Below are 13,468 nucleotides of genomic sequence, written 5' to 3'. Positions count from 1 at the left end.
CAGAGTACCGAGTCCAGTGATCTTTATAGGGTCAATAATAGATATTTTAAGAGACACGGTGGAAGATATAGACATAAAATAGCAAGGTTTCCAATATTACACAGCAGTAAGATGGCTGCGCTATTAAATTGTAATGAAATATAATGCAATTAAATAAAAAACTAAAAACAAAATCCAAACTCTGATATATCTCGACGTCAAGTTTGTGCTCGGCCCCCGATCTGGTGTTTAATAATTAATACAACCCTCAAACTGGAAAGTTGGGACTAGACAAATATTCAAACTAATAACATCGAGAAGAGACTAAGAATTAAATTTTAAATTTCCAAGAAATATGGTCTCAAATTTCATAATTAACTATATGGGACCCAGAAATTTAAATGAACATGCTAACTTAAATGAAATGATAAAAATTTAAATGAAATGAATGGAAGGCTAATTTTTTACTATTATTTGGCAATATCCCTTTTAAAACGTAGCATCAGTGGTCCAGAATTTTTTTCAAGTGTCTATGCCTCTATTGCTGGTTTGGTTTGTCAACATGGGCCTATGCCAAGTTCTCTTTAGGTGCAAAGAGCTTTCATCTACAAAGGCAAATCTGTTTAAGAAGGAAGACAACAAGCAGCTTTTGTCAGATAAGTGATACAATTATCTCCAGGCTGCTTATTGTCTTTGCTTGAATAGTGTGTGTACTGACATTGTACTGTTGTACTGATACTGAGCAACTTCCAAATACAAATATATTGTCTATTCCAAAGCTATTGACCAAATCGACCGAAGATATCGCCGATATTGTGCAATGTCGGATATTGCACAGGGATATTTCCAAAGAGAATTTACCGTGTTATAAAACTCCCGGTTGCATTTGCGGATTGATATTTACTTTATGAGAAGTAGGGCAACCGAGATACTTAATTTTTTCCTTTCATTCTTTAGTTCATTTTTTTTATTTGTCTTTTGAGTAACGATATTCAACAAGCACAAATGTGATTTTTATAGTTTAGACTTTAGACATTTCAATCCTTAGAACGATTTTATCCCTGAAAATCCTGGTCTCACAATATCTGAAGTTTAAATTCCGCAGTAAAAAGTGATACCGAACCAAAACACATCTTTCCAAAGAGAAATTATCGTATTATAAAGCCCCTGGCTGCATTTGCAGAAGGATATTTATATATTTATATTTATATATTTATATACGTATGAAAAGCATGTAAACGAGACACATCTGAGACTAAAGATGTCTCAATATCTCTAACTCATTTTTTCTTTGTTTGTAACGATATTCAACACGAACAAATGCGATTCCTAAGGTTTAGGTTCCAGACATTTCAATTTTTGGACCCATTTTATCCCTGAAATGCTGATCTCATAATGCTCGAAGCTTAAACTCGGCAGTAACAAGTGAGATGGGTCCGAAAAGAAATTTTTGGGGAGAATGAGAGAGGATATTTGGCTTTTCTTTTTTGCGGTTTTCACTTCCTGGTTTACCAATTATTCGAAGTAAAGATACCCGGCCATAAAATCTATGAGCTAGGCTTAAAGAACGAATACACACCTCCAGTGAAAAGCGTTTCTGGCTAGTAGTTTTTATTTATTTATTTTTTTTTATTATTCAAAAATAGATTATAATATTGAAAATATACAAAATCCTTTTCTAATACATATTTTAAAGTCTTCTTCTTTTCTTTCTTTTATGCAGCGGTATTTGGTCCTCCTTTCCGCGTTTCCTTTTCTTTTCGTTTTCTTAATGATGGGTTGCTGATGCTTCATGTAATGGATAGAATCAAACCTAGTAGTTTTTTTGGTGGGCTAGTAGTTTTTAGCACAAGCATTCAAATTAATTACACTAATAACTCTAGAAAACTTGCATTTTTGACTGTTTTCCTTCTTTTGTAATAATTAAAAAAGTGCAACTATTAGCTCATACCAACCTCATGTAAAGACCTCCAGCTTCAATGGAGAGCCCCAAATCTATATGAAAGTGTCTCATAAAATCCTGTGTGGCATGGATAACTTTATTCTCTGGCATGAAGCGAGAAAAATGAGAGCCAATCTCAGATGATTGGTCAAAATCGTCTGAATGTTTGCAATCAGAATCTGTAAAATAATAATGCAGCTTAATTTGAACAGACATAAAAAGGAAATAAAAAAAAAAAAATAAAGAGAGGAGATTACAGAGCTCAATAAGTCCAACAGGTCTAATGTGTGGACCATGGGCCACAAGTGGGCTCTTGATCGTCGTCAGTTGGCCCCCCAGGTTTCTTTTAAATTATGGCGTGTTTCAACTTTGAATATGTGCTTCCATAGCATCTATATACCCAGGCTTCAGACCCGTACGACACTGATCGATAGTCTGACATTATTGGTGACTGTAATTACGAAGTAAAAAAAAGATAAAATATCTATTTTCAAAAATTGATATCAGAAGCCCCGAAGGGTCGAATTCAAATCTCGGGTTCAAGAACCTGAAGCAAGAGAGAAACTACTAGTCAATTTTTTACAAAGCAAGACTTTTAAAATTAGCAAATATAATGAACCAATGTTTGTATATACCCTGCAAAATATGTTAAGCTTCGGCAAGCATTCATTAACAACTGTTCGTTACTCATTAAAGTTTATTAGCCCACTTCTACAAATTCGAAGCTCTAGCAGTTTATTAGCCCGAATAATAAATTGTCGGTTTTTTAATTTTTTTTTTTTTGAAAAGACAAGAAGAGAAGCGAATGATTAGACAATGACAAAATCTTGCATGTTCAAAATTAAAAATCTTTAAAAACAATAAACACTGAGTAATACAAAAAAATCAATAGATAAAGAACCAGAAATTTTCAATTAGAACTGCAAATTGTGTTTAAGTCAACAAAACTTGAAACTACATGGTAAACATTCTGCAGTCAAAATGCAGACTAATTTTTCAAAGAAATTGAGACTATCTCCATCTGCTTCATCAAAAATGAAGGGATGATTGTGCTGGCGAATAGTCTTACTAAATTCTTTTATCAGTGGGTCCTAATGGCTACTGCATTCAACTTTACCTTTATTCGGGGAAGGAGCGTACTACCCCATCTCACGTTGCTAAAGAAGGCTTAGGGTCTCGAACCGTGAAACGACTTCTGGAGATTGTTGAAGATGGCAACAGCCACGAAGCATATTTTGATAATTTCTAAAGTCATAAGTTTTTGTGTTATCTGAAAGGAGGTGGATTTCAAGTGAATGGGACAGTTAGAAAAAACCGATTAGCAAGATGCCGTATCCCTTCCAACAAGAATTTTAAGAAGGAGAAACATAGAGCGTATGGTTATCGGTTTGATGCAGCCAACGATATATTGGTCGTAAAGTGGCGGGATAACAACATTGTCTCTGTTGGATTCCAAACATCTCAGCCTAAATCCACTAAGACCGGTTTAACGAAGAGTGAAGGGACAGATAGGAAAGACGGCAGTACAGCAGCCACATCCGCTCAAGCAATACAACCAGTGCATGGGAGAAGTTGATTTACATAAATGGCTTGCCAGCAAGTATGCTGTGTCTATTAGAAAAATAGAAATGGTATTGGGCTCTGTTTGTGCGCCTGTTAGACATGGCTGTCGTCAATGTTTGCATATTATTCAATATGGTGGTAAAAGGAAATGACTCTTGTAGATTTAAAACGGAAGGTCACACGATCCCTTCTGAAAACCAATTACGGAAGAGGGGAACCAAGGCCTTCAGTGTTAGAAAGAAGACCAGTTTCCGCACCACCAATCAGCATGCAATATGATAGAATAGGACATTTCCTAGTGAAGCGCGAAAAGCAGCGACGATGCCAAGGCAAAAACTGCAAGAAAAAGCCACTGAGCTACTGTGAGAAAAGTGACGTCACCCAATGTACAGGCTATTCTGCGTCTTACAGCACTAAGTTTTCGTTTGTTTTCGTTTTGTATTGCGCTTAATTAAATCTTTGGCAATAAGAACATGTTTGATGTAATCGTGTACATTTTGATGCTACAAGAGACCACTGTCCTATAAATAGGACAGCATGTATCTCGGAAACAGGAAAGATCTGTAAATGCATTTTTGGCTTATTTGTGCGATAAAAAGAAACTGGTCAAAATAATAACTAGAATCTCTGACATTTTTTTCCTAGGCCTTAACGGGTTAATTGGAAACACCTTTCACGTAGGCTTGGACTTTTAGGGTAAAAATAGCTCGTAAGTTCTAGGCATTAAAATCTTACCTATAAAACGTTAGAAATCATATTTGGTACCCTCACAGAAGAAGAAGTAGGGTTTATTTGAAAAACTGTTTCAAAATCGTTTCCGCTCTAAGGTGAAATTAGGGGACTAACATTTTCGTAATTAGGAGAAAATTAACTTTAATTTCGACCCACAAACGCATATCAATTCTGATTAAAGCATTTTTCCTAAAAAGCTTCATATATAGCCAAATTCTTTTTCTGTATAGACACCGAATATTTGAGGTTTCTACAGATTGTGACATTTATCCAAATATGGTGCGCGATATGATGCATTCTGACAATTTACATTATTATACTTCCCCCACAAAGAAACCAATATTAAAAAGATTTCGTGTCTCAGTGCCATATATTCCTAGACAGTGGCTTGTCAAAGAAAGTGTAAAAAAGGATTGGAATAAGTATCCTTGTACAACTTTCCGCGCAATTCTTTATAGGTGATCTACCAAAAAAGATTAAAATAAGAGACATTAAACAAAGCTAAGTAATTACCCTTAGACCCTGAAACTTTGAATCCTTCATCATCAACAATTGGAAGAAGATGAATATCTGAATTAGTCAATATTGACCAAATTCTAGTATCATTGTTCTTATAGCCAGCCGCTAGATGTCTCCCAAGCCGAACTATGAGCTCTCTCCCAACAGGCTCACTTGCATAAACTCCACCAGCTAATAAGATTTGTGGTTTCCTCCTTCCGGGAGCCTGAAATAAAAGTTATAATTACGTCTTGACCACAGGCATAACTGGCATATGACAATACTTTTAAGGCAATTTTCCCCATTCAGTTCTTTGATGAATTTGCAAAATAATATTTTACTATTAATACTAATTTAGATAATGGTTACCATTCCTGAATCAACTATAAATGGCAATTTTTCTCACTTGCCAGTTTTCTTTTAGACGCATTTTCTTTTTGTGATTATGGGTCATGGTTCGCCCTTTACAAGTTTTACCCCCCTCCCCACATTCAAACCGATAATTTTCAATTATCGGTTTCTCACCTCTTCAATTATCACCTCTCTCAGATTAAATAATACACGTGTCTTTTGAAAAGTTACTTCTGTGGGGTATTTGAGCGACTCCGTTACCTCATTCCCTGAAACATTGTCATATCCCTTCAAATATTGTCATAAACTAGTTTTCCAAACATTCATTGTGTTACATCTTACAAAAAAATGAAAAAAAAGACTTTCATCGTTACTTGATGGGTACAAAATAATGTTTAAACTTTAAATATATCACATAGAAAAACATTCCATAAATAATTGAACCTTTTATGTGCAACACCTCAGACATACCAAGATAATGTACCCATTTGATTCTTTACGTGACAAAATTATAGAGAAAGTATAAGAGAGGTGAGAAGTAGAACATGTATTTAATGTCCTATTGAAACAAAAACCCATTTTCACTTCTTTAGTTTCTTTGCCTAAGCATAAAGATCTTTTTGTAAGGTTACTTTTGCAAATTTTTGAAACCTAAAAAAAAAAAAAAAAAAAAAAAAAAAAAAAAAAAAACTTCATTCATTTCTTTCTTTCGTAGAGGTATGCAAATAGTGCAAACTTTAAACAACCCTCACAATGCTACTTCTTGTTCGTACCTTTTCAAAATAGACATACTCGTACCTATGTAGAGGAACAGGGAGGGGCTTTTAAGAATCCCTTTCAAATAAAATGGAATATAAATGTAAAATTTTTCCTATTTCCAAAAAATTTTCGTAAAGTAAGCGCGTTTCTATTTTAAACTAAGTTTTAGTCTTGTTTTAGGAGACCAATTTTTGGCATTGATCCTTGTTTTTAGAGAAGATCCGTGAGAACATAACAAGAGCCAAGTAAGTGTTTGCACCAAAATCTTAAGAATAATAAAGGGACTAGGTCAGATTGGCATACGAAGGGTTTATTTTAGAGTCAATTTGAAAAACACATGAGCGATAGGAGCAAGCTTGTAAAGTATTACCAAGATCCATAACGATCTACAATTATATAAACTAAAGTTCCACTAAAGAGGCAATACTATAAATAGGACTTAAATATATACTATCAAACAGTAACTGAAAACATTATCAAAAGCAATCGAGGACACTGAATCTGATCTAAAATTATTGTAAAAACAAAATTAAGCCCAAATTTAACATTTTTGAACGAACAAAAGTTTGGCTTAAATGACATCCTGAATTATAGCCTTTATGGTAGGCATCACTGATGATGTTATTAAAAAGACTTACCTCAACACCAAGTTTGAGAGGTCGAATCTGGGTACTCCAATCACTACCTGATTGAAATTCAGCAATATCTGGCACCTCATTCTCAATTTGAGCAAGAGCTTCGTTCACTTCGCTGTTTGTTGAATATTGATTTGTAGCCACATTTTCGTTGAGGCCAAAATCCATTTCTTTGCTCCACTCTTCAAGATTTTCAGCTTTCAGTGTAAAATTCAATGATGTTTTCCCGTCTTCAACTACAGTTACTTTCTCAGTTGAAGATAGGTATCTGAAAAGCAAAACAAAATGTAAAAGCGATAGACGCAGCATTGCTCATTTAACTCTGACTAAAAGTTTAAGGACATATTACAAGAAGATAAGATAAGAAAAAAAATAAAACAAAAATGTTGTATTTGAGTGCAAATGTGATAAGGTAATCTAATATAAGCGCCTTTAACGAGCTATTGCGCATTGACTAGTCTAGCCCACCTTCCTTAGAGCGCGTCTACATCTGGCTGTTTCTGGAAAACTAGGCCAAAAATATAGGAAAGTAAACCAATTAAGATGCATCCACAGAGGGTGGTTCATGTAACACCCCATCAAGGCCAGTGGCATAATTTAATCAAAATCCTTTAGGAGGGGGGGGGGCAAAGTTGAAGCCTCTTTTCCCAAATCAAGCCAAAAAAATTGAGCCATATAGTACCATAAAAGTAAAGATTGACCAGTTTCTGTGGATGCTTGAATTTTGCAAGCTTCTCTTAGTTTTGAGAAGATTTTTGAAGAAATTAAATTCCCGCTGGGGGGCAAATTGGGTTCTGGGGGGGGGGCAAACCAAGGTTTGGGAGGGGCAATTGCCCTCCTACCTCGCAGCCACCATTCCGAAATCAAGCAAAAAAAAAAAAAAAAAAAAAACAAAAAAAAAAAAAAAAAAAAAAAAAAAACGAGCCATATAGTACCATAAAGGTAAAGATTGACCAGTTTCTGTGGATGATTGAATTTTGCAGGCTTATCTTAGTTTTGACAAGATTTTTGAAGAAACTAAATTTCAGCTGGTGGGCAAACTGGGTACTGGGGGGGGGGGGGGGGCAAACCAAGATCTGGGAGGGGCAATTGCCCCCTGCCTCACAGCAAATCACGCCCCTGAGGAAGGCATTTATCAACTGGCCAGTTCTCCCAGGTTTCCGGCCCAGTTTTTCAGAAAACGCCAAATGTTGACGCGCTTTTACACGTAACTTATGTTGATACTTATAAAGTCTTAGGCGTGACCAAAAAGATTCTTGCTTTTCAAGTCAACATAGGAGTCTCAGTCACAAAGACCGACTCAGTATAAACGAAATTTCTTGGTCAACCCTTATTTTAACATTGTAGATTGATTGGAAAAAACATAGAATTGACAATGACAAAATAGATGTCCCTGTTTATAAGCAGGAACAGGCAGGAATAAGATTGGATGTAGCCATATCTGAAAACCCAAGGAACTGACGGTTCAAGCCTGCCTGTCACAAGCCGCTCAAAAAACGGTAGCCGTCGAGGTCAATATGACGAAATATTTAACACAGTTTTGCATTGAAGTGTTAGCCTAAGGCGGCTTTATGCAGTGATGAGGTTCTATTTTTTAATTTTATATTTTAAGACAGAATGTAAGCAAAAATCCCGTCCAATTCCAGTCTGACAATTTTGATATATGTAAATCCTCTTGCGGCAAAATGCTGGCTATTGCCCCATTTTTTTTTTTTAGACGAAACTGGATGCAATTTTTGGTGATCAAACTAAATATACTTTAACACAGTAAACATATCAGTTTGATATAATAAATACAGTAAAATAAATTTTATAATCTTCGGCCAAAAAGTACTGGAAACTGATAAGAGAGAAGTTTCAAGCTCATCACCAAGAAGTATGTGACACCATCAAACACTACCCACCAAAATCCTAAAGTTAACAATAAAAACTGACATAAAAGGACTAACTGTGCTTATCTTGTTCAAAACTTGTTTTTAAATTTTAGCCACCTTTTTATTTTTACTTTGTTTTACTTTTTTTCTGCTAATTTTGCGCATTATTAAAAATCTGAGTTCTTTACTTGGCTTAAGATCCAGATTGTGATGTCTTACAAGTTAAGCTTAATTTAAGCTTGTTTTGATTTTATATTTCTGCCAGGCAACCCTGTTCTGTCAGTGGCATTGGCGATAATTAATTCTGCTTAAGCTCATATTTAAGCATTAGGTCAACCTTCTATTCAATTTCCTAGATTCTTTGTTTTTGCAAAAAAAAAAAAAAAAAAAAAAAAAAAAAAAAAAAAAAAAAAGAACAGAAGACGACTTTCTATTGGCTATTATCTAGCCATATTTCCGTGAAAACAAAATTAAATAATTAGAAAGTACACAGCACCTGAAAAGCCCTTTTCCTCTTTTTTTTTATATAGCCAAAACTGGGACATTTACATTTGCTGCAGTATTTACGCCACTGCCTATTGAATTGCTGTAAATTTAGAGCCTGGTTAGAGTGAAGTAAAGTTGAGCTTACAAATCTTTGATTACTTTATTTTTTAAACAAAGCTGAGATCGAAGCCATTATACTGCTCTATCAACTAAGCACTTCATGTCTTATTCGGCAAAATTTACAGACTGATTTGAATGAAATTTAATAAGAAAATAAATACAAATTATCTACAGAAAAAATAAGAAGAAATACAAAGTTAAACGTCATAAGAATCATGGAAGGAAATCAAAAGAAATTAACAACGTAAACTGGATTTTTACACCAAAAATAAGGCCAAATTGACAAAAAATGGACTGAACTTACTTAATAAGCAAATGAAATGACTGTGAACCTGATAACGAAATGACCAGAACCTGATTGTGAAGTTTGTTGACTTTGAATGAGAGTGGAGTTTGTTGAATAAAAAAATATTCTCTAATTTCAAGAGACTATGAAAAGTTTGGAATTGGGGTTACCTTTCAAACCAGTTACAACTTCGTCTCTTCAACAATCCGGTTGTATATTCTGCACGTTCGTATAATTTGGGCTTCAAAGACCAAAAACGAACGCAAAATTGTCACGTTCAAAATGGCGCACGGTAACTGTTAATTACACCGTCACAAACGAAGCGATGCGGAGACGGCTTAAATAAATAGACTAGGGAGGAAGAGGATTGAAAAGTTCGACCGCCAACGCATTCGACAGCTATTAAAGAAAAAGCATTAGACTGATCATTATAAGGAGGTCTGGTGCATATCATGTCAAAAAGGAATGGTGTGATTATATTCCGTAAGGATGGTTGAAACCTAAAAAAGCGAATAATAATTCTGATGTGGGATCAATACTTTCTTTTGTTCATTCCAGTATTTATTTGCTGTCCAATGTTACAAAAGCACACGTAGCATATTTTTCCACTAACATAGATCCAGTTCAGTCTCGTTTGATCTTTGTTTTTACCGACACAACTCTCCCCATCTATCCATCTGTGGAACTTCCAGTGGATTCTCTCAAATATTATCAATTCTAAAGAACATTGATAACTTTTAAGAAATATGCCACGTTAATAAAGTCATACAAGCTAATCTAAGTCACGGAAATAACTAAGCAAGGAATGACTTGAACATATGGAGGTACCCTAGACTGACCAAGGAGTTAGGGGAAAAGGAACAATATAGTTAAACTAAGCACTACTAATACCTCCCAACCCCATAAAGCCTTCAACACAACTGCGCAGATTCGTCTTCTATCCCCGTTAATTCAGAATTTCTCAACCCCCAGACCCGCCCTGCCATGAATTATGCACTTCCTTTAATTTTTCCTTTATAACTTCTTCCCAGTCAATTCAAGAGCGTTTATTTTTTAGTTCAACCCCGGGCGAGCTTCCAAAAAACAAATTATTGGTAGCCTATATTCTCAGAAAATGACATTCCATCAGCAAATAATTGCCTGAACCCCTTAAGCTTTTCTTTCAATACCGGTCTCCTCAAAGGGATCGAACCACATTCCTTATGAGGTTTTCGTTTCACATACGCTCTCAAAAAGGAGAAACTAACTATTTTTTTTTAGACAATTCTCTGGAAGACAGATAGTAATTATTTTTTGAACTTTTCAACGCGTCCCCGTTCCAGAACCATATCTAAAAACTGTTTCTAAGGCAGCTTCTACCATTCCAATGTTCTTTCTCAAAGTCAAACCTCTAATTCCTCCAGCTTGCTTCAACTGTGAAAAACTATGCCATACCATTCTACTTTTAACATCTTCACTGTAACCACCTTCCTTACGTCTACCAAGGTAAGTAAGACCACATACTTGGTCAGTTTTCCCTAGTAGCATGTCAAAAACCCCTACTTACTTCTTGTTTAAACGACCTAGTTTTCTTGAAACTAATTCTTAAATTCACTCTCACTTCATATACCCTCAAAACCTCCAAAAATACCTTGAGCAAAATTTTTGGCTAGAATACCTAAATCATTGGCAAAATCCAAATACGAGAGAATGACCTTCATACATACTACCATGCTCTCGTACAAACTTAGGGTACCCTCGACGCGACAACATACGCAAAAATATCAACATAAATGGTGACAGACACATCCCTACTATACTTCTACCTCAACAACAAAGCAGCAACTAAACTTGCTTCATTCTTTAGAAGCGGCAACAATACTTTCATATAGATTATCACTTTGACTAGTTTGACACACTTCTGGGCCGCACAAGGATGAAATCAATGTCGAAGCTTTTCTATCTACCGAGTTAAACGCAATAAAAGGTTTTGATAATTCAACAGGCATTAAAATTTGGTCAAATAATCATCCCACTTTCGTTAAACCGCGGTGTTCTACTTATAAGATTTTATCTATAGCGTCCCTTAGCCTTATTTAATATTTGCAACAGGTTCTACATATAATAATTTCCTTTCAACTGAGGCTTTAAACAGCTCTCTCTAAAAATGTTGAAGTACCCCGTTAGCGGCGACGAAAAAAAGGGACACACCAGTGCTGCCCACGCAAAAAAAGAGATTTTTCTTGATGTTCAAGGGGGAAGGGGGCTGTAACTTCCTTATATGGGGTTATCGACAATGGCGATTCCAACGGTGAACTTTTCATCTCGATCCGAAACTATTTTGAGGGTTTCTGGCTGTTTTAACAATTTTTATAAATCTGTTTTCGCAATGAACTTTTACCTTTAAGATTAATCGAAACTATAGATAACATTTCTGAATCAGCTTTAAATGGCCATTTTTTTTCACTTGGCAATTTCTTTCAATTTTTTTTCGGTTACTATGGCCCGTGGTTTGTTCTCAAACCACGGCCCACAAATTTCTCATTGCGAAATTTGTTTTCGCAATGAACTTTTACCTTTAAGATTAATCGAAACTATAGATACCATTTCTGAATCTGCTTTAAATGGCCCTTTTTTTCACCTGTCAATTTCTTTCAATTTTTTTTCCGGTTACTATGGGCCGTGGTTTGTTCTTACCAAGTGTCTTAGTTGTACGGGTTTTTGAAAAAAAAACTACATTTAATTTGGCTTGGTACAATAGTTTTCAACAATATAAATATTATTTTATGATGACTACAAAGAAAAAAGCGGTAATAAAATAAATTAGGTTGTTTGTTCATTATCATAACCTTAATTGATATGGACTAATCTATACTTTCTCATAAAAAAAGGCAAAAAAAAAAAATCCTAACCTAGTCTGCACAGGCCAAGCAAGCCAAAAAAGATGAATTTTCTGTAAATAATTACAAGGTGAGGTAACAATATCCACAGAAGTTAATACCAAGCAAAAGTTTAATCGATCTGTCTTTTAGAAGTTTTTTCGAAGCTGCGACATGCGGATTAGTCTAGGGGGAGGCGCAATTTAGGTAGAATTACAATGAAAAAATAAAAATAATGAAATTACAATCACACAGTAACGCCAAGTATTTTAAGACACTTAATAATCGATTTTAAGTTATGAAAAATAAAATTCTATTTACCAAGAAAATGATGCAAACTCTGTTTTTATTAACATAATATTAAGTCTAGCATAATGAATAAAATCAACGTTTCGTCCGGAAAAGTCTCGGAGTCGTTTATCCCCCTCGCCGGAGATATTTCTTGATAACAAAGAATTACAATGGAAATAGTTTTTTTTTTAACTTTTGTGAGTAAAATATTGTTTTATAGTAATAGGTAAATAAAAAACAAATACTTTTAAACACTAAACCATAACTTTTAGGAATAATATTTGTACATTTTATGGGTCCTGTTATTTAGTTGCACTGAGACACCTTTTTAATATGACCTCAGATGATGACTACATATTTTTCGAAAAGTTTGAAATTTTGGAATAATAAAAAATGTGTTCAGAAAAACATGTGATACTTACGAAATTATGTTTTTGTGTGACCATAATATGACCCACACTTTAACTGTAAAAAAAATACTACCCCCTCCCCCGGAACTGAATAAAATGTATTTTGGATCTTGAAAGCAATAATATTTCACTTAATTTTTCAACAACTGCGAAATAAATATCATTTTTATCAGGTTTGTTAGGACAGATTATTAACAGAGGGTACATGAACTCAAAGACACAAATTGCGATTTACCTCCAAAAAAATCACAATGAAGACCCAAATACCATATTTAGGGATGCAATTTTATTATTAAAGTTATATCTTTGGTCGAAATTTTTGGAAAAATAAGTGTTTTGAAGAATCAACGCCATAAATGCATCTGTTGATTCGAACAGATAAATCGAAAGCATTCACAAAAAATTGGAGCTATGGAAGACGAATTTGGAAAAGAATAAGGTGGACACATTTCAACGTTTAAATTTATGCGCCCAAATCTATTTGTTGAATACTTGGATGATTTCTTGAATTAATTTTACAGTGTATGTGTGGATACAGAATCTGTTTATCGACGAAAATTTGACGAATTTGAATCACCAAGTAATGAGAAAAAAAACTTGATCGAATTATCTTGTGATACTTCTTAAAAACAGAAATTTCAGATGTATTTCTAATACAATTTTGGCAAGATATTAAAACTGAGT

At 34.6% G+C, this 13,468-nt stretch overlaps 1 protein-coding gene across 1 annotated transcript in view; it reads right to left on the bottom strand.

Annotated features, from left to right (window-relative positions):
* LOC148945976 (carboxypeptidase D-like) overlaps nt 1-13,468 on the bottom strand; it is a 67,722-nt gene that overhangs the window by 30,119 nt on the left and 24,135 nt on the right. The window contains exons 7-9 of the mRNA XM_089097879.1: nt 6,463-6,727; nt 4,730-4,940; nt 1,935-2,100 (exon numbers count right to left, since the gene is read on the bottom strand). Of these exons, the coding sequence (XP_088954005.1) occupies nt 1,935-2,100; nt 4,730-4,940; nt 6,463-6,727 (642 nt within the window). The remainder of the gene's footprint in view (nt 1-1,934; nt 2,101-4,729; nt 4,941-6,462; nt 6,728-13,468) is intronic.

This window comes from Artemia sp. Qi Xiang Cuo, chromosome 12 (assembly GCF_049724085.1).
Source record: "Artemia sp. Qi Xiang Cuo chromosome 12, ASM4972408v1, whole genome shotgun sequence".
In the NCBI taxonomy this organism is placed as follows: Eukaryota; Metazoa; Arthropoda; class Branchiopoda; order Anostraca; family Artemiidae; genus Artemia; species Artemia sp. Qi Xiang Cuo.
This window is presented reverse-complemented; position numbering and strand designations above follow the sequence as displayed.